We start from the raw sequence: 21,852 nt of genomic DNA on the forward strand, positions 1-21,852 counted from the left end.
AGGTTTTCTCTACAACAGAATTGTGGGCAAGGTACCAGTTTTGGAAAAACTCAGGGTTTAGAATGAGCCTCAGATTCTTCTTCCATGATAACGTTAAGTCTCTGGATTTTATCACCTTTTGATTTTTATTGGTCAATGCTAAATACTGAAAAAGGCAGAGACTGATGTATCCCAAATTAAATTAACTTCATATCTTTAATTAACAAGTTTAATAGACAGTGATAGGAATACTAAAATTCTTTTGAGCATCCCTTCTCTTAAATCCTCAACTGAAAAAAAGGAACTCCTTGCAGGAAAACACTCAGTTATCGTAAGAGACAGGAACTTAAATGTGTAAGAATAGCCTAAATGTGTGCTTGTGTGCTCTTCTAATCAGAAAGGGTGCATCCCTATATTCTAGACCATTTTCTTTTCAATTCTTCACCAGCAACAATGAGAAAGACAACTCTTCAGCCTGTCTCACCATGTACTGTTGTGCTGCACATGGATTGTGCCCTCATAAACGGGAAGAAAGTCTGCAGCTGGGGATATGCCTTCTACAGGGCCTAATGTTCCAATAAAACCCAACAGAAGGCACATCCCCAGCTGTACCATCCACCAGAAGTGCCACTGCCACTTTAGCATTGCCCTGTTATTTAAACCAACAGATTCCTACTAGGAATCCTACCTGTCTAATAGGAAAGAAGAAGCTGGGGTTCTGACTCATGTATCACACAGCATGGATACTTTCTGTCTTAGGAGTCCCATTTCTAGCTTGCTGTTTACACATGTGAAAATTTCATCTCCCTAGTTCAGCTGGTTTTCAGATTATTGTGAACTAATTTTACTGACTTGATACATTCATTTTAACCCTACATTAGCACGCTATTACACTGTCTTATGCAAGACATAAGATAAACATGACACACTCAACTCTCAACTCTTCTAGTGTCAGATAGTTATGTAGTAGAGGGGACTAAAAGGATATTTAACTTAAAACTACGCAAGCAATGAAGTTCCATTAGCAGACATAGAATTAAGCAATGTTTTTACTGGAAGCCATGTTTACAGGACCACAACTATTTTGAGTTGGTTTCTTCAGTCTCACTAAAGTAAGTGACTACTTTTCATAGACAGCCCATCGAGAATTTCATGTGAGAAGTTATTTTTTGTTAGTTCTGACTACTGAAAAGGCTTTAAAAAAATACCAGTTCAGTTCCAAGCAGTCATAGGACAGATTTCAAGTTTCAAATTGCCATTTTTTAAATGTGCTTTTATGTTGAGCAAAAGAACTCATTCTTGATACTAGACACCTCAATACTTACCGGGTTACAAATTTCTAACTTCAGTCAATTTATAAAGAAGGACAGGTAGGTTAATATTTATTATCATACTGAGCAAAGCAGGTAGTTTGTACAGATATATATATATACTACCACCAAGTTTCCAACAGTCTCAGAACACAGGCATAACACTAAAAGAAGTTGCATACACATGGAATTTTTTTTAGAATGGAAATTATTATGACATTATGGCACGGCAGAATTCCACTAAGACCAGTATCGCTCTGTGTGGACCTGACAGCCTGCCTGAACAGAACTCAGTACAAGTATTCAAGCCTTCAACCAAGGCTAAACTGGTATTTCCTATCACCCCAAAGAGTGGAAAAGCAGTACTTAAGGTAAGAAATATGAGGAACTCAATGTGTGATTTGTCAATGTCAGTGTGTATTTTGTAGATAAAATCTACAGTAAATTTGACTGATGATGTATGAGAAAAATAGTTGGTCAGGATTTATATAGGCTATATATTTCTTTGATTTCTCCTCTGTGCATTGAAGGACAATTAATTCATTCTCTTAGCTCTAACACTTTGAGACACTTTATGTATTTTGCTTTCTCTGTCTCCCTTTCCTGAATGTAAAAATAAAAATTTTAAAGCCATGGAAATTTACCATAGCCTGATAAATCTATCACTGTAAAAAAAAGAGCTAAGCATACTACTCAGTTAAATCAATTAATAAAGAAATATAAGTTTAGTAAATTCTAACTCAGATGTTCTTCGTTAATTTATGATGTATTTCTGTTATGAGCAGGGAAATATTAAATAGTAATTTGCATTGCTGTGCAGCATATATATTCTAAGATTAAACAAGTTTACAATAGGATTGCAAATTGTAACTATGATGGAAAATTAACTTAATTTTATACTGACAATGACTGGATTAGGTTGTATAAGAAGATTAATTTCTCCCAGAAAACACATGAGGAATAACACAAAGTCTTGTTTTCTTTCTTTTGTGTAGTTATTCAATCAGACAATACTAACACTTATTTTTTTCTAGAAATACAAGAATAATTCATTCAGATAATCAGAAAAAGCTGACATTTCAACCATAGCCAAAGCAGTTTTTTACTTTCATTTTCTTTCTTCTTCTTCCCATAGCATCTCTGAATTCAAGAATCAGATACTGGGACATAAGAGAAAAAGAGCTTAATCTCCTGCACTGTGATTCACAGAGGTAAAAAAACAACACTATTTTCAACATTGAGCTATTTTAGACAGAAAAGACACATACTGTACTAAGGATTACTATTACCAGGGGTCACAATTAGTATCTTTTTTTTTTTTTATTTTCCTTGTTCTCTCCTGAGAAGTAAGGAAATTTACAAGCAAAGCAAGCCCTGTGATATTCCACATCTTTGAACAACTCACAAGTCCAGATGTTACATCAATTTTCCTTTTACTTTGGATAAAAAATAAAAAACTGAAATCTGGTTGCAATTTGAATTTACAGAACTGTATTTTGCTAGTCTGCTACTTAAATACTGTGCATGTGTTAAAACTGACATTTATCTTACATTTGAAGAACAAATTGGGCCCCCATTTATAGCCTGTCTAATGCTGTGCTAAGAAATTTGCTCATAGACTCATCCATTTTTTCAGGTAATCTGAGCTGTTTACCAGTAGAAGGGTTTTATTCCCCTCTTTTTTTTTATATATATAATCTATTAATCATAACTTCAGCTTAAAATACCTAAGCTATTCTAATTCAGCAAGAGTTTGGGCATAAAAATGATGCTGCAAAATTATTTATATTTACAAAGGAAATAGTTCAACTATCCCATCAGATTCACAATAGGACCCATTTAAGTCCAAATAGCCAAACAGAAAGATGTCTCTGTCCTGTCTGACCCCTTGCTCTCTCCAAGAGAAGCAAATACTCAAATAAATGATTTGTAAAGACGTTCACCTGCAATGTGTAAAACCTAAGTTTAAATTCTCCTTCATTTAACTCACAGAGAGACTTTGAATATCAGTTGCCTGCATCAGTCATTAGCTGTAGCTATAAGATGAGAGGCAGCACTTTTCTGTCTCTCTAGAAATCTAGATCATTTCTAGATTTACTTAAAATTGTCCCAACACTGAAGATCATTAACTCTTTCCTGGAAAGGAAACAAAACATTTAAATTTTGGATGGACCTAAATAGAATTTTTGTTCATGTTTCTTATTTTCCCAAAGAACAATGTCTTTCCATGACAATTACCCACATATCTTCAGTATGTATTCATTGGTTATTATGATTTTCATGCAAAACTGAAAATACTAAATGTAGCTCAAGTGACCAGTCACAAGGCTACCTGGAAAATACTGCTGTTCATTATACTGCAGTTAGTGTTTCTAATATCAGACTCCCAAAAGAAATAGCAGAATTTTATGAGAATAGCTGTTTCCTGAACATTTCCAGTCTCATACAAAATGGAAGAGACATGGGCTCTTCAGACTATTTTTTCTGGGAAGCCTGAATGATACTTGCTGACTTGAGAACAGGAAAGTTCAAGCATACTTCTCCGAAAGTCACAACAAGGGGGGAACATGCTGACCAGTCATTCTCTGAAGGATCCGAGAGTAATGGCTTTCACTGTGCTATTTTGTTTTGGTTTCCTCCAGGCTCCCACTCAAACAAGGAATTGCATGAGGCAAAGGGGAAATCCTTCATGATAGTTTGCAATCAACCCTTTGTGGCAGGATCTTTGAGACTGAAGAGTGGCTCCACAGCCACATTGTCAATAGGGGAGATAATGAAAGTATCGGACATTTTGGGTCAGCCCAGAATAAGACTAGAAAAGATTCCTTCCAACACTCACAGACTTTGCATGCCTGTTGAACAGCCTAGCATGGAGGTGCTGAGAAATTTAATTTTTGCATCAGAACCTCAAATAAGTGAAGTTTCAAAAAGTCTGAGGAGGACTTCAAATGTTCAGACACAATAACATATTTACTTCTGGCTTTTCTGATGTGCCTACTATGCATTCTTCCAGAAAAGTATTAGAGCACAAATCATTCTGTTCTATTGTTATAGAAGGTACTGGCATCTGATACATGAAACAAAACTGATTCTGTTCTTAGTGGGTATTATCTGTTTCAGGTAGGCTATCAAACTAATTCAGCTTCAAACCCAATCTAAATTAAAAGTAATTACAGCACACAGTATATAAAATACTTATTAAACTACATACAAGATCTGAGTAAAAAAACAATTAAAAAAATGAGATCACCTTTTTGTACTGTACAAGGGGATATTATAACTTCTCTGAAGAAAGAATGGAAGTATTCCACACCAATTTATGTAGCTTTAAGTGCTGAAATTCTGCTTAACTGAAATATAATGTTACCTAAGCAAAATGTACCCCTTCTTGCCTTGATGGGAAAATGACTCAAATCACTGTCATGTGTATGTATAAAAACAGGCAACATATGCTTTTGTCATATTCTAAAACATAGTGAAAAATTTTCTGAAGCTATTTTGCCTGCCAAAAACAGTAAGAAATGTGATTTTACACTTTTTATGTATGGACTCCTTCATTTTGTTGCAAATTCTTCCTTTCTGCTTCATGTTCTCAATAGTTGTATTTAATGAACAATAGTCATGGTGAACTTTTAAACAGAGAAAAATGCTCATTTTGAAGAAGAAATAACAGATTATGGCATTAGCTACATCAAGGCCATCAGGAAATAAGTTCAGTGGTATAAAAAAGACAGAGTTTACTTTTATGTGGCTGAAAGAGGTGGGTAGTACACAACCTTTATAAAAGACACTGAATTAAAGCTTTTTAAGATACTGGGAGAGATAGGAATCCTTTTTAAATCATTATGAATTATAAAAATAACATTTCCTTCAGTTAAAAAATCTTTTTTAAGATGTTAAATAAAAATTTACATACATACATATCTATTCAGATGCAAAAAAGTAACATTTTTTTATGGTAATTTTTATTTATTCTCTTTTCCCACATTTTCTCTGGTTTTCATTCCTCCTACCATTAATCAGGCCCAGAATACATATTACCAAATTCACTTTTATTTTTTAGGCGGTATGGATATAATTGATGCCTACAAGACTCAATAACAACAAATCCATGTGAGAATTGCTAATTGGTGTCTGTCAGTCCAAGTGAAAACTGAAATCAATAAATTATTTCCCTTTGTTGGAAAGGTTTTTTAAAAAATGTTACTTAAATATAATACCCATCTCTCTGGGTTATTATAAAAGTAAATTCAAATCTAGCGATAGAATATTAACTTAAGTTGGCAGACACTTCAGGAAACGTTCACTATGAACTCAGTTCAGAGGACTTAATATGGAGATGAAATTATCTATGGAATTAGATTTGGGCATGGAATTCAGTTAAGAATGAAATTAAATGGCAAGAACACTTTATAATTAATAGTTTAAATAGACTGGGATAAATATAGGAAATTCATATAAATTATAACTGTGTGATGGCTTGACCAGTTATATTTTGAGTCTTTATAAGCAAGTCGGTATTTACATTACACAGTGCACAATACTTGACCATTTAGATGGCAACTGCCAATTAAGTCAAAGAATAACAGTCTATGAAAACTGAATTATACATTCATTGCCACAGATCAACTTTCTATGTCAAGATTCATGCAGTTTGGGGACAACAGTACAACTTTCAGACAAATCTTACTTCTTTCAAAGACATTTAATGTGCAAAACCATCTGTCCTGGTTTCAGCTGGGATAGAGTTAATTTTCTTCCTAGTAGCTGGTATAGTGCTGTGTTTTGAATTGAGTATGAGAATAATGTTGATAACACACTGATGTGTTCAGTTGTTGCTAAGTAGTGTTTATCCTAAGTCAAGGATTTTTCAGCTTCTCATGCCCAGCCAGCAAGAAGGCTGGAGGGGCACAAGAAGTTGGGAGGGGACACAGCCAGGACAGCTGACCCAAACTGGCCAAAGGAATATTCCATACCATATGACGTCATGCCCGGTATATAAACTGGGGGGAGTTGGCTGGGAGGGGCAGATCGCTGCTCGGGAACTAACTGGGCATCGGTCGGCAAGTGGTAAGCAATTGCATTGTGCATCACTTGTTTTGTATATTCTAATTCTTTTAGTATTATTATTGTCATTTTTTTGTTATTATTATCATTATCATTGTTTTCTTCCTTTCTGTCCTATTAAACTGTCTTCATCTCAACCCACGAGTCTTACTTTTTTTTGATTCTCCCCCCAATCCCACTGGATGGGGGAAGTGAGCGAGCGTGGTGCTTAGTGTGCCAGCTGGGGTTAAACCACGACACCATCATTCAGAAAAATTAAACTATCTTAATCAAAAATTCAGTAAGATTTAGTTTATTATAAATATTAGATATGACCATTCAAAAAGCACAGAAGATTTAAATAACTGTTTCTTTCCTTTAATTTCTTTTCTTCCTGCCTTTCCTGCAAATATTTAAAGTGTCTCAGGAAGCAACGTGGAGAAGCTTACATTGCCGAAGTTCATGGTTCAATAGATTTACACAGTAATATATTTTCATCATGGCATCTGCTTATTCAGCATTCATCATTATGTTTTAATTACATACACAGGGAACTTCCAAAGTCTATTGCTTACCTTCTTCAGGGAAAGAATTCCTTCCCTTGTTTCTTTGTCAGTAGATATGGAGAACACCCCAGAGCCATCACCATTTATAATTGTGTACTTCATGTCTGCATTTGAACCAATGTCTGCATCATTTGCTTTGATTTTGCCAACTGCTGATCCAACTTGAGCTGATTCAGGAACATACAGTTGATAATGTTCTGAGAGGGGAAAAAAAAACATTTTCTAGCCAAACTAAATTAGAGAACCATTATGTGCTTGATACACTTCTGAGTAAATGGAAAAGTATTACAGATGCAAAACTGACAAATAAACCTATGAACTTATTTAGATTCCTGAAAGAATTAAAAAAGGAATTGTATTTTACTTGGGATGCTTTCATTCCCTATCCAAAATCCAAATTACCTAATGCAGGATTTTGGTTTTCACGGTTTTTTTTGCTCTCCATCACATAACACAGACATTAACTCTGAAGCTTACTTCGCATCAGTATTTTTAAAAATTTATCTTCTCCATAACCAAAGTATATTTCTCTTCACCAACTTCCCATCAAATGAGTAGTCAAACGAGTACTTTTGAACTGGAAAATCTTTGTATGTCATATTAATAATTTGTTTTTCTGAAATCTGATCAGTTTTGCAAAATTGCATCAACATTTTGCAACACTGAATCAACACATATATTGCAACATTGAATCAACACATATTTTTTTCTACAGAAAAATGTAATAAATCTTAAGATTTTACCATTACCACTTCGTAGTGTTTTTGTTGCAGCACAAAACCCTTTGCACAGAAATTTTAATTGGTATCCACGGTAAAGGACAATGAACATAGTGAGTACATAAAAGTATTACACAATTGTGCCCATAAAAACCATTCATAACAACTATGACCTCCTTTCAGTGTTTTTATAACCTGTTAGGTTAATCATTAGAAAATGTAATATTTTTTTGAAAGATAATTTTCCTAACTGTCTCTATCCTTTTGGATTAAATCTCCTAACAGGTACAGAGTTGCCTGGGGGACAGGAAGGTGCCACAAGGAGAAAAAAGTGGCAAACAGGCACAATGTGATTACATAAACCTCAATTTCCATCTGAAACTAGGCCACAAGACAGCTCAAATAAATTTTCTCCAATAATGCTAGTGTTGTAACACAGCAGGGATGCTGAAACCTACCAGCACTGAAAATGAGAATACACATTCAATAGAAGGTGTGCACATACCACTCCCCCCACCCCAAACAACCCCCCATCCAAATCCCTCCCCAACAGTCTGCACAGTTTACATTACAGGCCAACCCCCAACACAGAAAAGAGAGCAAAATAACAACTTCTGTTATTACATATCTTCTGAAACTCTACAGAGTTTCTTCTATATTCCTCTTAGGCATTCCACGATAGTAAATGCAATAGCGCAGCACTGAGGTGCAGGACAGTGGATCAGAAGACACTACATATCAAAGCTAACATGTTGTTACTGTTTGCTGAGTTTAAACCAGCTAGCATGACTGCAGAGATGCCCTTGGTAAGCATGTAAAAAGAGAAAGGCAACATTTTAACTGAATTCAGAGATTAAACCTGCATTATGGCAGAAAAACACTATTTGTTGGATGAATTTAAGAAATTATGAATCTACAGAAGTTGCAATTGCAGAGGGAATGGATGTTATCACTAAAATACAACTAACTAACTTTAGACACCTGTTAGAAAATAGAAGATTTTATTACAAATTTGTCTAATTCCTTGCCTAATGGTTCCTAAACCTATTTATAGTCTTGAACTGTTTTTTGTAATACTAGCCCATAATACGAATAAACATAATACTAATAAACACAAATAGTAGTGTGGGAAGGATGAACTAGTGCACTAAACTCTGTCAGTCCAAAAGGAAAGAGACGTTTCCTAGGAAAACAAAAAAATGAGTTACCATGCATTAAGGAAATATCAAGGGAAACAAGAAATGTCCAGCAGAACAAGAGAAAAAGTATAATTTACCATGCAAAAAAGAAAATACCAACACTGATGTAACAGGAAAATTGCTTAGTAGTTGATTCAATTAAAACACATAGTTAATTCTTTGATGCAATCCTTTGATATGCATATAAAAGCCATCTTCACAAATTTCCAAATAAATGCTCTGCCATGCATTCTTTTGCAATGCTTCATGCTTACAGATGATGTCAGCTGACACTTTCATATTGCTGGTTGCTTTATTTCATACATAAAATTATAGTGATGGGATGAGATTCATTTTGGAATTTACTTATTGTTAAAATAAATGTGAAATGTGATCTTTTGACACTTTTGCTCTGACTAATGCATTCCAAAAAGGAAAACGTTGAGGCCATAAAGAATATGTTATGTAGAAGCCATAAAGAATACGTTACATAATTAAGCCACTTCAGGAACTGGAAGTGTTATAACCCATATGATAGGGTGAACTAATTAGAGACTTCCAAATAGTCAAGCTAGTTCAAATATATCCACATGACACTACACTCTGCTTTATAATCACACCCCAAGTGTTAACCATCTGTTTCAGAAAATCATTTTACTGATACCAGCTTCAAACATTCTGAAATACTAAAACTTCAAGCAAAACAAATATTTGAAATTACTCATTAATTATCTGTCAGTATTTCTAGAACTGATATGTTTCAAAAAAATGGACTGAATGAAAACTGTTAAAAAATAAAAACTCTTAGATCATAAGGTCAGAAATGCCTCCCAACAAGTATTTAACCACTGCTTCACAGAGACAGCCTGAAGATGTCTCACACAGACATGAGCCAAATAGATAATTACAAACAATACTATCTAAAAACAACAAACACATAAGAGGATAAAATTCAGCAACATGAAGGTTAGATAAAATATATTATAGACATTTATTGAGACTAGTGGTGGAAATTGGAAATGTTTTTACTAAACACTAAATTGTTGTAAACTTTATTACCGGAAAGCAGAGGAACTGACTAAAGGCTCAGTTGAACATTTCCTTGGGGATTGAATAAATTTTGACAGGACATTAAAAATAATGTGGGATGTGTATACTGTGAATTTATGATTCTTTATTGTAAGCCATAAGTCTGTATCAACCCTCTAAAAATTGGTTGGGAAGGTAGGAGCCCTGAGGATCAGGTACCAGTCTGTATCAAAACTGTTTCGCCAAATCTGCCTGAGTTGAACAGATTGTTCCTATGCTCCCAGCATTGCAGCCTTCCAGGAGCTGCTGTAAAGCAGAAATTTCAAACAGTCTTGGGGATGCTCTAAATTGTTCTAGAGGAGTTGCCTGGTGGCTTACGAATCAAGATTCTTTAGAGGTTGATTTGGTTCCCAATTTTTGTGTTAACATTCACTCAGATGCGTTCACTTAGCTCTTGAAATGAGTAAATTAATACTCTTTTCCAGTTAATGTACTGTATAGGATAGTCATACCACTTTGCAGGACTTCAATCTATGCTAATTGAAACATTGTTCAAATACATGTAGGTGATCCTCATCTTTCTTTCAATAAATTATATGGCTTATCTGTCATTATAGTACAGAAACAACTTATTGATCTGTAGAACAATTTACTTCTCATTTGAGTTAGCCTACAGGCAACGTATAATGCTGTGTTTTACTCTCAGAAAAGCAATTTCTCCATCTGAATCTCTCAAAAAAAGAAGTATGACAGTATTTAATGCAACTCAATAAGCATGTTATTCACTTTATTCATTGATCTATTTTGTGGATAATTTTGACTTACTTTTATAGGTTATAATGTTCTCTTGGACAGTAGGAATTACGTTACTTGACAAAAGAAGGGAGGAGAGGCATAATACTGAGCTAACAGAGAAATAAGTAAATATTTGGCCTGCTTGTTATTTGTTTATCCAAGGTATAGTTTTAGAAACATGAGGATAAATACTGCTTGGTGATGAATGAACAGATGCACTCATTCATACATCACAGGTCATACACTGATGCCTCTGTCTGATAGATAAACACAGCAACTGGTTGCTTTAACATGAAATACCACCATATCCTAAATGTATATCAAAGTGCTATGTGAAGAAAGTTTGCTTGAATCTACAACTAGCTAACTACTCAGTCATTAGCCAAATTGATAAGATATGGAGAATAAATGGACAGTGAGCCAGGCTCAAAGTCTGATGATTATGAGCACAAAATTCAACTGGCAGCCAATTAACTGTAGTTGTTCAGGAATCAAAACCGTGGCCAAAACTATTTAATGTCTTAATTAATGACCTGAATGATGGGTTGCATGTCCTCACAGCAAGTGAGTGGACAATACCAGCTTGGGAAAAAGTGGTCAGTATGCTGGAAGGTAGGGCTGCTGTTGAAAGGGACCTGGACAGGCTGGAGAAATGGGCTGACAGGAACCTCACGGCATTCAGTGATGGCACCGGGGGAGGAATAATGCCATTCACCAGTACACGCTCAGGGCCAACTGCCTGTAAAGCACCTTTGCAGAAAAGGACCTGAAAAGGACCTTTCAAAACTTGACTAGACAAGGCCTTTAGCAACTTGGTCTAACTGAACCTGCTTTAAGCAAGGCTTTGGGTCAGATGACCTTTTGGAGGTCCCACATGAATCTATGTTCCTGGCATTCATGAAGTTATGTCTCATGTTTTACTGCCAGCCATCTTCGATAAAACTAAAGTGCAGCTCCAACTGTGGACTGTGCTCAATTTTGCTTGGTGGCTTTCTATTACAAAGTTATTCTTCGTTCAGAGAGCTGGTTGTTTTCATTACATGTAATAGATTATTCTGGATTTCTCTTCTGAGACTGCAGTTTCTTAGAAGTCCATTTCTCACAGTATGTCTTGGACATTTGTCACATCTTTCTTCACTATGCTTATTTTTAATACAATGAAACCAATTTTAATCCATCATCATTATGAACACAGTAACTTTTATGATTCCAGAAGCTCAGTTAATTTTATATGTACTGTCTTTGTTCTGAATATTCTTTTTGATGACAACATCTCTTTCATACAGCTAAACTACGGAAAAAAAATTTAAGATGTGTGTTTGGCTCACTCTTTTTCCCTGCCAAAAAACCAACGCTTTTGCACTTTCGAAAAATATTTGAAGTGTAAGTGAAGTTATTTCTTATTTGCAAATATGACACTAAAACAATCTTCAAAATTCAGCCATTTTGCTTGCCTTCAAACTCTGGAGAATGTAACGCTCTTGGGTCAATTTAGAAAAAACCATTCTCCTTAGATGCAATAGACTCCTTTGGCTGGAAGAAGACCTGTGTATCCCCGTGCCCCTGCTTTTTACATCTCAGTGCAAACTGGGAGTTATGTTTGTGGTTAAGATTATAATCAGTGATGAGTTTAATTTATGTTCCATGCAACTTTGCCTTTACAGACAGTAACTAAAAGTACCTGAGAACTTTCTGACTAATTCTCAGAGATCAAAAGTATTCTGACTTCTTGTAAAAAGTGTGAATTTTATGCCACTCATGGGTAAAAGCAGAAACAGAAAGAAAACTGGGTTTTCTGGATTTTCAGATTCAGCACTTTTCTGTAGGTATTGAATACCCAAATACACATTTTCTATGCAAATGGTGTGGGAAAAACAACATATACACTCCGTAATCATCACTAATGAGCAACTTCATGGTTGGGCGTGATCTGTAGCAGTCTCTAGAACTGTGTTGTGTTGAGCATATTCTATGCCATTTAAAGGGGGACCATGGCTACATCAGGCGGCTTGGGTCAGCAGAGAGCAACAGCAATACCTGTAAAAGGGATATGCTCCATTTGGACTGTGTTTGCTTTTGTTGTTTGTTTGTTTTTCCCTGGCATTAGCACAGCTAGGATTGTGCTCACATTGGGGTTTACCTTCATAAAGGACATGAAAAAGAAGGCAGTTCTGAAAAATTACCCTTAAAATGGAGTGGTCCTGCTCCCGATTCTCCACTCAGTAAACAAACAAAACAAACAACCCCCCTCATTCCCAAAACCATTACTGCCTCATTCAGAAACCTTAGAGAAAAAAATCTTTTTTTTTCTATCTAGGGTACTTCAAAATTATTTTGATATGTATATGTAATGAATAATCTACCTTGTACATGGAAATCCTCATAAACAATACTCAATTAAGTGAAACAAAAAACATTGCTAGGATCCATCTTGCTGTTAGGAGTAAAGTTAATGCACATAGCGGGCATTAAAGCTCAGTAGATAGAACACATTTTCTACAAATATTTAGTCACACTTCAACATAAATATGTTTTTGCCCCTCCCAGCTTCTCTTTATATTTGAATTCCCTAAACAATTCTGTGATCAAGTTTTATTGTTGTGAATTCTTGTTAAAGGAGAGTTTTTAAGTCAGATACTTAAATACTCTTGAAAAGTATTACATTTACTTCCTTTAATTTTTACAGTAAAAATCTGATTATGGGAATCACACTTATTCTGCTCAGGAAACAGAATATCATAAGACTTCCTATGCGATCAAATGCTGTTAAACAACTTATGTCAGATTTCAGTGATAAATGAAACAGTTTGGTAGCTTTAACTTCAAATATTGTGCAAAAATGAGAACATATCAATCTTCTCACAAACAAACAGAATAAGAAGACAATTAAACAAATCACTTTACACAATATTTTCCAGTCTATGGAAGCATGCACTCAGAGATACATATACTTTATTTCTTATCTCTTAACTTGCTTTGGTACTTAATGAACATCATCATCTCTTAAGTAATGTATTCCTTACCTCACATGTCCATCTCTTTAAGCATACTATAGATGAATGATTGATTCTAGCATGTTAGAAAGATACAACATAAGAGAAATTCTAGACAATCACTCAAATTGTTACCAAAAGACTTAGACAATTTGACGAAGGGCCCCTTTGTGTAAACTTTGTACAGACAGAGCAAGCAGGCTTGCATACCAGAGATGAGCAAGTCTGTGTACCAAGGACAAGTAGGCCCACATACCAAAGATTAGCAAGTAACAACACAAGATAAAAGGGCAAGATGTTCCTCAATATTGGTATTGTACCCGGGGCTCTGTTGACTGAATTACAATATGAGCCAAACCCAGAGAAGTCCTTCGTAACTAGGGGAAAGGTAAAAGCGGCAGGGGGAAGCACGACCACCGACTCAATTCAAGACCGAAGAAACTTGCCCCCTCCCCCCCCCCCGACCTGTAAGGAGCATGCGTGCTAATCTATATCGCAAGCAGAGTTAATTTAAATACGACTGACCAGTAATGAATGAAATGTTTATCAGTAGCCAATGAGCGTAAACTTAGGCGTGTTTTTACTAATTGTTGCTAGTTAGATAACTGGATATAAACCCTGTAATTTTTGTATGCGGCATGCACATTAGGTGGAGTGATCCCCCGTGCATCCAGCGCTGTAATAAAAGAATGCCTGCTTCTTAATGCTACATTGGTGTTAAGAGGTTTATTCCTGATTTTGGTAACAAGATCACTGAGGCTTGTCCCTTTTACCACTCTATCTAATGTCCTCAGGACATTATTGATGCTAGCTGCTTTTTAAACAGCCTGTTGTCCTTGTGCAGCAGCCTTGCTAGGCAGGTGATTCTAAATACTTCTTCTGGAGAATCAAAAAAGCACCATATTTCTCTTATGTTTAAGACTAACAACTGTTGTCCCTTGGCCTGACACATTCAAGTCACACACGTTCACCGGGTAATACAAGCATATAATAGCATTTTTCCCCTTTACATGTGCTCCTGGCTGTCACAGTCAGAAGGAAACTCATGTTCTGAAAACTGACAGAAATGGAAGCTTGCTAGCTCATATTTACCTGCCCCACATTCATTTTCTGATGTGACACTTTAGTCATTTCTAAACAAAGAACAATTAAGGTCAAAGGGCTGGGAGATTTACTTGTGATGATTCTCTGTGAAGGCAGAAAATCAGTATACTGAACACCAACCGTACTCACAAAGGAAATGTAACTCACTGGTCATTCACTTTGGAACCTGAGCACACACTTTATAAACACAATTATTTGAAAAAATTCTCAGCCTTTAAGAATATGAGAGAAGCAAAATACTTGTTAGCACTAGAATTATGCCGTGTGACTACTATGAAAATACGTACTATAACCAATTCTAATAGCTGTTTTCTTTCACAAAGAATACAGCTTCTAAAATGTATACACCCCATGAAATGCATTGCCGGATTTTTACAGCAACCTTAAACATGATCCTAACAACATTCTTAACAAAAGAAAATCTTGCTACCTTTCTTTCCTTACACAAATGACTAAAACCTGATTTATGTAGATACCATTATAATTTTAAAAGTCTATACTGAAATACTGTTTACATCTCATCAGCACTAACAGCTAGAATTTCTAGGTTACAAGTAATTATTTCTATGGCCTTTTTATATCAAAGTTCCCCTGTTATTTAAGATTTCCTAATAATACAGTAAAATGTTCTGAATTAATCTTTATGTCTCAAGTTAACTGAGATTACCATGTTGGGCAAGAATTTAGTTTTGCAGAAAACTCTCAGTGTTAACCAGAGGTGTTTTAAGAACACAGCAAAAGGAATTCTCTTTGAACAGCCCTTAAATTTTCTCATGAGAGTCCACCCTTTAAACCTCATTATGTTGACTCAATTTCACAACAGTACTAAAAAGAAGCTACATTTAATTTTTAAGTAATGCCTGTTTTGGACATAAAATATATTAATATAGGCTGCTGTATTTCCTTATCACCTAGAAATATCTAATTTCCTGGCATTTCCCCTGGCATGTGCATATATGTAACTCATTTTATCTTTTAATGAGACATTAATAATTGCCGTTCAGTAGACTGATCATGCACACCAAGCTCATCCTGTCTACTATTTACACAAAGAGCTGTTTCTGAAGCCGACTGTCTAACTGCTAGGAAGGAAGAATGATCCTCCCTAAATCTTACAGATGGAAAAAATAATCAACTAATATGATTACAATCTATATTTCTTTAGATATCCTGGAACACATATATGATAAAAATTGTTGGTAATATGTAAACTATAAATCTAGAAAAACATATCCTAAATTGTGAATCACCGTTAGAAACAAACAGTGACTATGGTAGTACAAAAAACTTATCTGTGGAACACAGGAATGAGAAAAATGAGAATAAAATAAAATTTTCAGGATGGTAACTTCACTTCTGAAGAAAGGGAATAAAGTTATGTGCAGGAATATATCTTCTGAAGAACAAAATATCAGGGTTCTGTGCAAATCTGGCTTTAAATCAACTTTTACATGTCCCTCTAGCATGATTTAAGGTCTTACTAAAAGACCTAAGCATCTTTTCAGCAATAACTGATACTTGAGACTATTCAATTGCAATACATTTTGCCTTTAGTATATTATAGCTAGTAGCTGTTGGGAATAGTCACAAAGTAGTAAGTGTTGTAGTGTGAAATATAAAAAAGGCATTCCTCCAATTATAATGAAAAAAAAATCTTGTTAAATAAGCAACATTTAAATGTAGAACAACTTCTGTAATGAAATGCTTCCTAATACTCCCTGGACACTGGATCATTGCTGGACTCATCATCATCACATAAATTACACAATGAACAGGAAACTAGATTACTAGGAATGAACAAAATCTAATTTACAAAGGTGCAGTTGATCAGATGTCAGCAATCTTAAGCCAAACCAGTTATCAAGTCCTTTTCTTGTTTTGTTTTAAATCTGAGTTTCCTGAGGACACACAACTTCTGTAATCATTTTAATTCAATAGTCTCCAGTAACTTTTAACTCTTGTCCAATTTCAGGCAAATTTAACAAAAGGGCAGAGGCCTCAAAGACATTATGATTCTACAAGCCTCTTAACAATTACTGGTTGAATAGAGGAGAAAGACCTGCTAAAAGAAAATCAGAGAAAATTCCACTTTACTCATCTCATTTGGCAGCAGCCAAGTGGTCAATCAGCAGGCAGACAGCTCTGGACTAGTCACCACAGGAGGACAGGACAATCTACAGTGCATGGCAATGGGGAGTGAGAGGATGCTGACGGTTACGTATGGGGATCATAAGAACTGGATGTACTATGTGGAATTGGGGATATGGAAAGGACCATATTGGAGTACAAATTCCAAAAGAAAATGAACAGCAGATACCTTTGTACTTAATTAGCTAATGAGTTATATTAACAAGGCCGGATAGTAGAGACCTTACTAGCACAGAACAGAGTTAGTGTCTACTTCTGGGATGTGAGCTTACTTTTTCAGAACTAACTGGAGTATGTCCATACAACATTCCTATTTAAACATGGCTGTGTACTTGTCCTGGTTTCAGCTAGGATACAGTTAATTTTCTTCCTAGTAGCTGGTATAGTGCTGTGTTTTGAATTGAGTATGAGAATAATGTTGATAACACACTGATGTGTTCAGTTGTTGCTAAGTAGTGTTTATCCTAAGTCAAGGATTTTTCAGCTTCTCATGCCCAGCCAGCAAGAAGGCTGGAGGGGCACAAGAAGCTGGGAGGGGACGCAGCCAGGACAGCTGACCCAAACTAGCGAAAGGAATATTCCATACCATATGACATCATGCCCAGTATATAAACTGGGGAGAGTTGGCTGGGAGGGGTGGATTGCTGCTCGGGAACTAACTGGGCATCGGTTGTTGAGTGGTGAGCAATTGCATTGTGCATCACTTGTTTTGTATAATCTAATTTTTTTAGTATTATTATTGTCATATTATTATTATTATCATTATTTTTCCTTCCTTTCTGTCCTGTTAAACTGTCTTTATCCCAACCCATGACTTTTTTTTTTTTTTTTTTATTCTCTCCCCCATCCCACTGGGTGGGGGAAGTGAGTGAGCAGCTGCGTGGTGCTTAGCTGCCGGCTGGGGTTAAACCACAACAGTACTTTTTGTACAATGACATTACAAAAAGTGAGGCAAAACTAATTATGCACATACATAATTTCACATTATGTCTATATACTGCCATGAAACAACCAAGCCTCAACAATCAAGCTTTATAAAAAATGTTTTAAGCCATGACTTGTATTTAAATTCTGCTTTATCCTAAAGAACTGAGCTAGATGTATCAAACAACAAAATCTACAAATGGGGTATCAGGGAAATAATTTCCTTGTAAAATTAGACTCTACACACAATAACTACAGATCTCCTACACACTGTCCAGAGTGTAATCATTAGCACTTGATGTACAAAACATGTCAGTGGAAGCATCTGCCTAGTGTGATGATCTTGATGAAATCAGAATCTATTCATCCTAAACAAAGCAAAACATGCAGAATCTATTCATCCTAAACAAGACCGGAGAGAATTAATGAAAGAAAACTATACAGAAAATTCTGATGTAACTCAAGGCTGATAACAGTGTCATCAGTAGATGGAACATTTTCTATCAGATTACTGAAATAAATTTATGACTATGAAATTAGGGCCCTCAGCCATCAACCAAGTGGATCCATCAGTGGTAACAAAAACTAAGAGATGCTGATTATTGAAAAGCAAAAATCTTCCCATGCAGAGCATTGTTTGTCAGCTTACATTGAACAGATAGTTCATTTATAACTGGACTCTCTAAAGAAAGGAAATTTGTGGTGATGAAGAAAAAGAAATCAGTGTTGTACAAGATGTACTGAAGTAATTGATAAGCCAAATGTATTTGAGGTTTCAGGTTATTCTCCTGCTGAATTCACAACCCCTTGCCTACTTCTGAGAGATACTATTGTGTTTTGCAAGCAGAATTTTTCAGCTGTTTCCTATTCCAGAGATCATTATTACCATGTACTTCAAAACTGCAACCATCAGACTGATAAAATTATGCAGTAATATTTCATATTCTTCCTCCTAGACTTTTTGATATTTTGGAAAACTGTAGCTCTTCTGTTAGTAATTTCTTTGAAAGAAAGTCAGCTATATTTAGAGTGAGTACAGAAAAAAGCACAGTAATTTAATTTAAGCAGATATATTTACAATCTCTATTTCTAAGTTTTAAATAGTTTTTTAAAGTGTTTCTTTAAGGGGGACAAATCCTGCATACCTTACTCCATATGCATGTCTAATGAACACCGATCTACCAAAACCAGAAAGTTACGATGTTTTACGTATATACAATAAAGCATATTTCTATATAAAACAAATAATAAAAGCATCAAGCAGATGTGCTTCCCAGCATGTTCCAAAGTAAAGTACTCACACAGAGTCAGATTCAAAACTCACAAGTATGGTAATGGAGAAAAGGAAACTAACCAAAAGAAAGTCTGCGGTTTAGCTGAGGCTCAGCCTGTCCCAAGAGTTATACACTTGATATATGTAGTTTTGGTTAGCACTTCCCTGGAATTCAATTCTGACTGTGACAAGCCTCAGTAAGTCTCATTTAGCATTCCGTCTAATAAGGAAATTGAAGAGAAATTTAACTGAAAATGATGGCATACAAAGAAAAGAGAAGAAAAATAAACAATGAAGTTATTTCTATTAGTGCAATACTCATGTATTATTGTAATAGTTCATGATGCTAAGATAGCCTGATTTTAGATCGTCCATACTTCTGTTCTGTATTACTAATATATAGCTACCATTCTTTTGCAAAGGGTTTAAATTATACTTGTTGAAAAGGAGTAAAAAAGCAATGTTACAGTCATAACTGTGGTATAGGAATCCTGTGTAAGGAAAGATAAAGCAAATGTTTGTACTCTACAAGACTTGTTCTAGGATTAATATTTTCTGTTAAAAATGATAATCTTAAAATATTTTTTTTTTATTTTGCTTTGTTAAATAATGAATTTTCATTAAATGTGAAATGATGTTTTGTAGTTCTCAGTGTTATTTTTTGCAATTATTAGAATCCCTTAAAATGTATAGAAAATAACCTGAACATTTTATATTTCTTCCATTTCTGAAAAAAATATTGATACAGATAAAGAAATATATGTGCTAATATACAGCTCTGCCTGCCAGTCAATTTAATATCCAAAACCTTCAATTCAAAATAAGAGGCCAATTCTTGAAACCTGATATGTAGGGATCCATTTTTCTCTGAGTTTGCAGGAAACTTAGGACATTTTTTCTACTTTAACTATTTTAGATGTTATATTTGTTCAAAGATATGCCTTACCTTTTGTCTTTCCAATAGTTAGGAAGTATTAAATAGAGTGATGGATGTAATGACAATTCTGTAGAACATAAAACCAAATATACTTTATTTAAGGCTGTGTTTCAAAGGCTTTATGTTTTCATGTTTGTGAGGCACAGAAAAAATATTCATTTCCATAACACTTTTAATGAGCCTTCTTACTGCTTGACCAGATTTTACACAATGTGTATTGCCAGGGAGCTTTGTTTTTCCCTGGAGCTTTGTGATCTCTATTATTGTTTATAAATCTTCTCACTCAAACAGCTTAATGCATTTCCTGGTGGATGTACCTATAGCTACCAGTCCATTATGTTCTACAAGGGCTCACGCAATGTCTGAGTCCAGATTACAATATTCTTATTGGCCTTGAGCCAATCTGCAAAGGAAAGCAGGTTTAGCTATGCAATTACATTCCAGAAGACTTCTAGATAAATTGTCAACTGAATTCAGAATTCCTAGAAGACACCAGCTGCTGTGCCAGATCAATATGCACCCAATGAGTTGGACAGAAATGAACTTCCTATTAGTGGTCATATTAAGATTCTAAGAGTATTCTAGCATATAGTTTTCATATATGCATGTCAGAACATTCAGTTTGACATCAACATTGACAATTCATTTAAGTAGGATAAAGGCAGACTCCACCATAGCTCCACAACAGTGAGAAACAGCTTAGGTTTTGACCATCTGTAATGTAAAAAGTTATCTTTAAAGTTTGCATGGGTACAGAGAAAGAAACAGAAGAAAAAAATTGATAGATGTGTACGGAAGCAGCCAAAGGCATGATGGATTAAATCTTTTAATGTGTTACCTTTTGTTGTTGTCTACCACGGGAACAACGTAATTCACTTGTGGGATCAAGATCACACAGTTATTGAAATATACATTCAAAAAGGACTGGAGAATAACCCACATATGACAAGTATTCCTTTGTCACCCATCTCACTCTTACTCAGTGTTTAATTGAAAGAAATCTTCACTGATTTCAATATTCTAGCTATGCCATCTCTGTGCTTCGTCTGAAAACACTGGAAAACTGAAAAATATTGGTGAATCCAAACACTTCCCAAGCTGCCTTCTCACCATGAATTTGAATACTAATTGGATTTCATTAATAGCTTCTTACTTCACTGAAAATCAACACGATTTTCACATCAGTTATATGCTGAAATTGTACATACTCTGAGGAAACCTGGGTGGATTGTCGTTGACATCAGTGAGTGTGATATTTACAGTTGTTGACCCTGACAGCCCTCCGACCTGCCCAGCCATATCTTTGGCTTGAATGACAACGGAATAATGCTCTCTGGCTTCCCTGTCCATGTTGTGCAAGGCAGTCCTGATGACTCCTGTGATGGAAAGAAAACAAAGAAACAAAAGAAAGATCAGGATTAGCTTGTTTGAGCAAGAGGAAAGGCTGGGCATAACCTTTCTTTTCAGGAAAGGTGGAGCATGGCAGATTTTCTGGAAATTGAAAGCTTTTCTACAATCAAAATAAGCTGGCTTTAGTTGTTTGTGTCTATATATAAATATATATATATATATATATATATAAAAACAATGCCAGATGCTACTAGACGATCAACTTGCTTGAGGATATGAAAAAACTAAAATCATATATATTAAAACAACTATTATATTAATAAATAATTAATCCAACTTATATAACAACCCTAGCCAAAAGGTACATTGCCAAAACTCCAGTGTTTTCTCATATACTATAACTGTTTAAATAGCTACTTAATAGAAATATTAATGAATAGGAACTCTTACCCCACTGAAGAAGACACAAATTCCTTTTTAAGAAAAGTTAATTTCTGAATT

General features: G+C 35.1%; 1 protein-coding gene across 3 annotated transcripts in view; it reads right to left on the reverse strand.

Moving 5' to 3' along the window:
• The window catches only part of CDH18 (cadherin 18), a 195,126-nt gene that overhangs the window by 57,248 nt on the left and 116,026 nt on the right, over nucleotides 1-21,852 (reverse strand). For all 3 annotated transcript variants that reach the window (XM_050891432.1, XM_050891430.1, XM_050891431.1), the window contains exons 4-5: nucleotides 21,210-21,377; nucleotides 6,911-7,098 (exon numbers count right to left, since the gene is read on the reverse strand). In XM_050891432.1, coding sequence (XP_050747389.1) covers nucleotides 6,911-7,098; nucleotides 21,210-21,377 — 356 coding nt within the window. The remainder of the gene's footprint in view (nucleotides 1-6,910; nucleotides 7,099-21,209; nucleotides 21,378-21,852) is intronic.

The sequence above is a fragment of the Gymnogyps californianus genome, chromosome 2 (genome assembly GCF_018139145.2).
Source record: "Gymnogyps californianus isolate 813 chromosome 2, ASM1813914v2, whole genome shotgun sequence".
Lineage (NCBI taxonomy): Eukaryota > Metazoa > Chordata > Aves > Accipitriformes > Cathartidae > Gymnogyps > Gymnogyps californianus.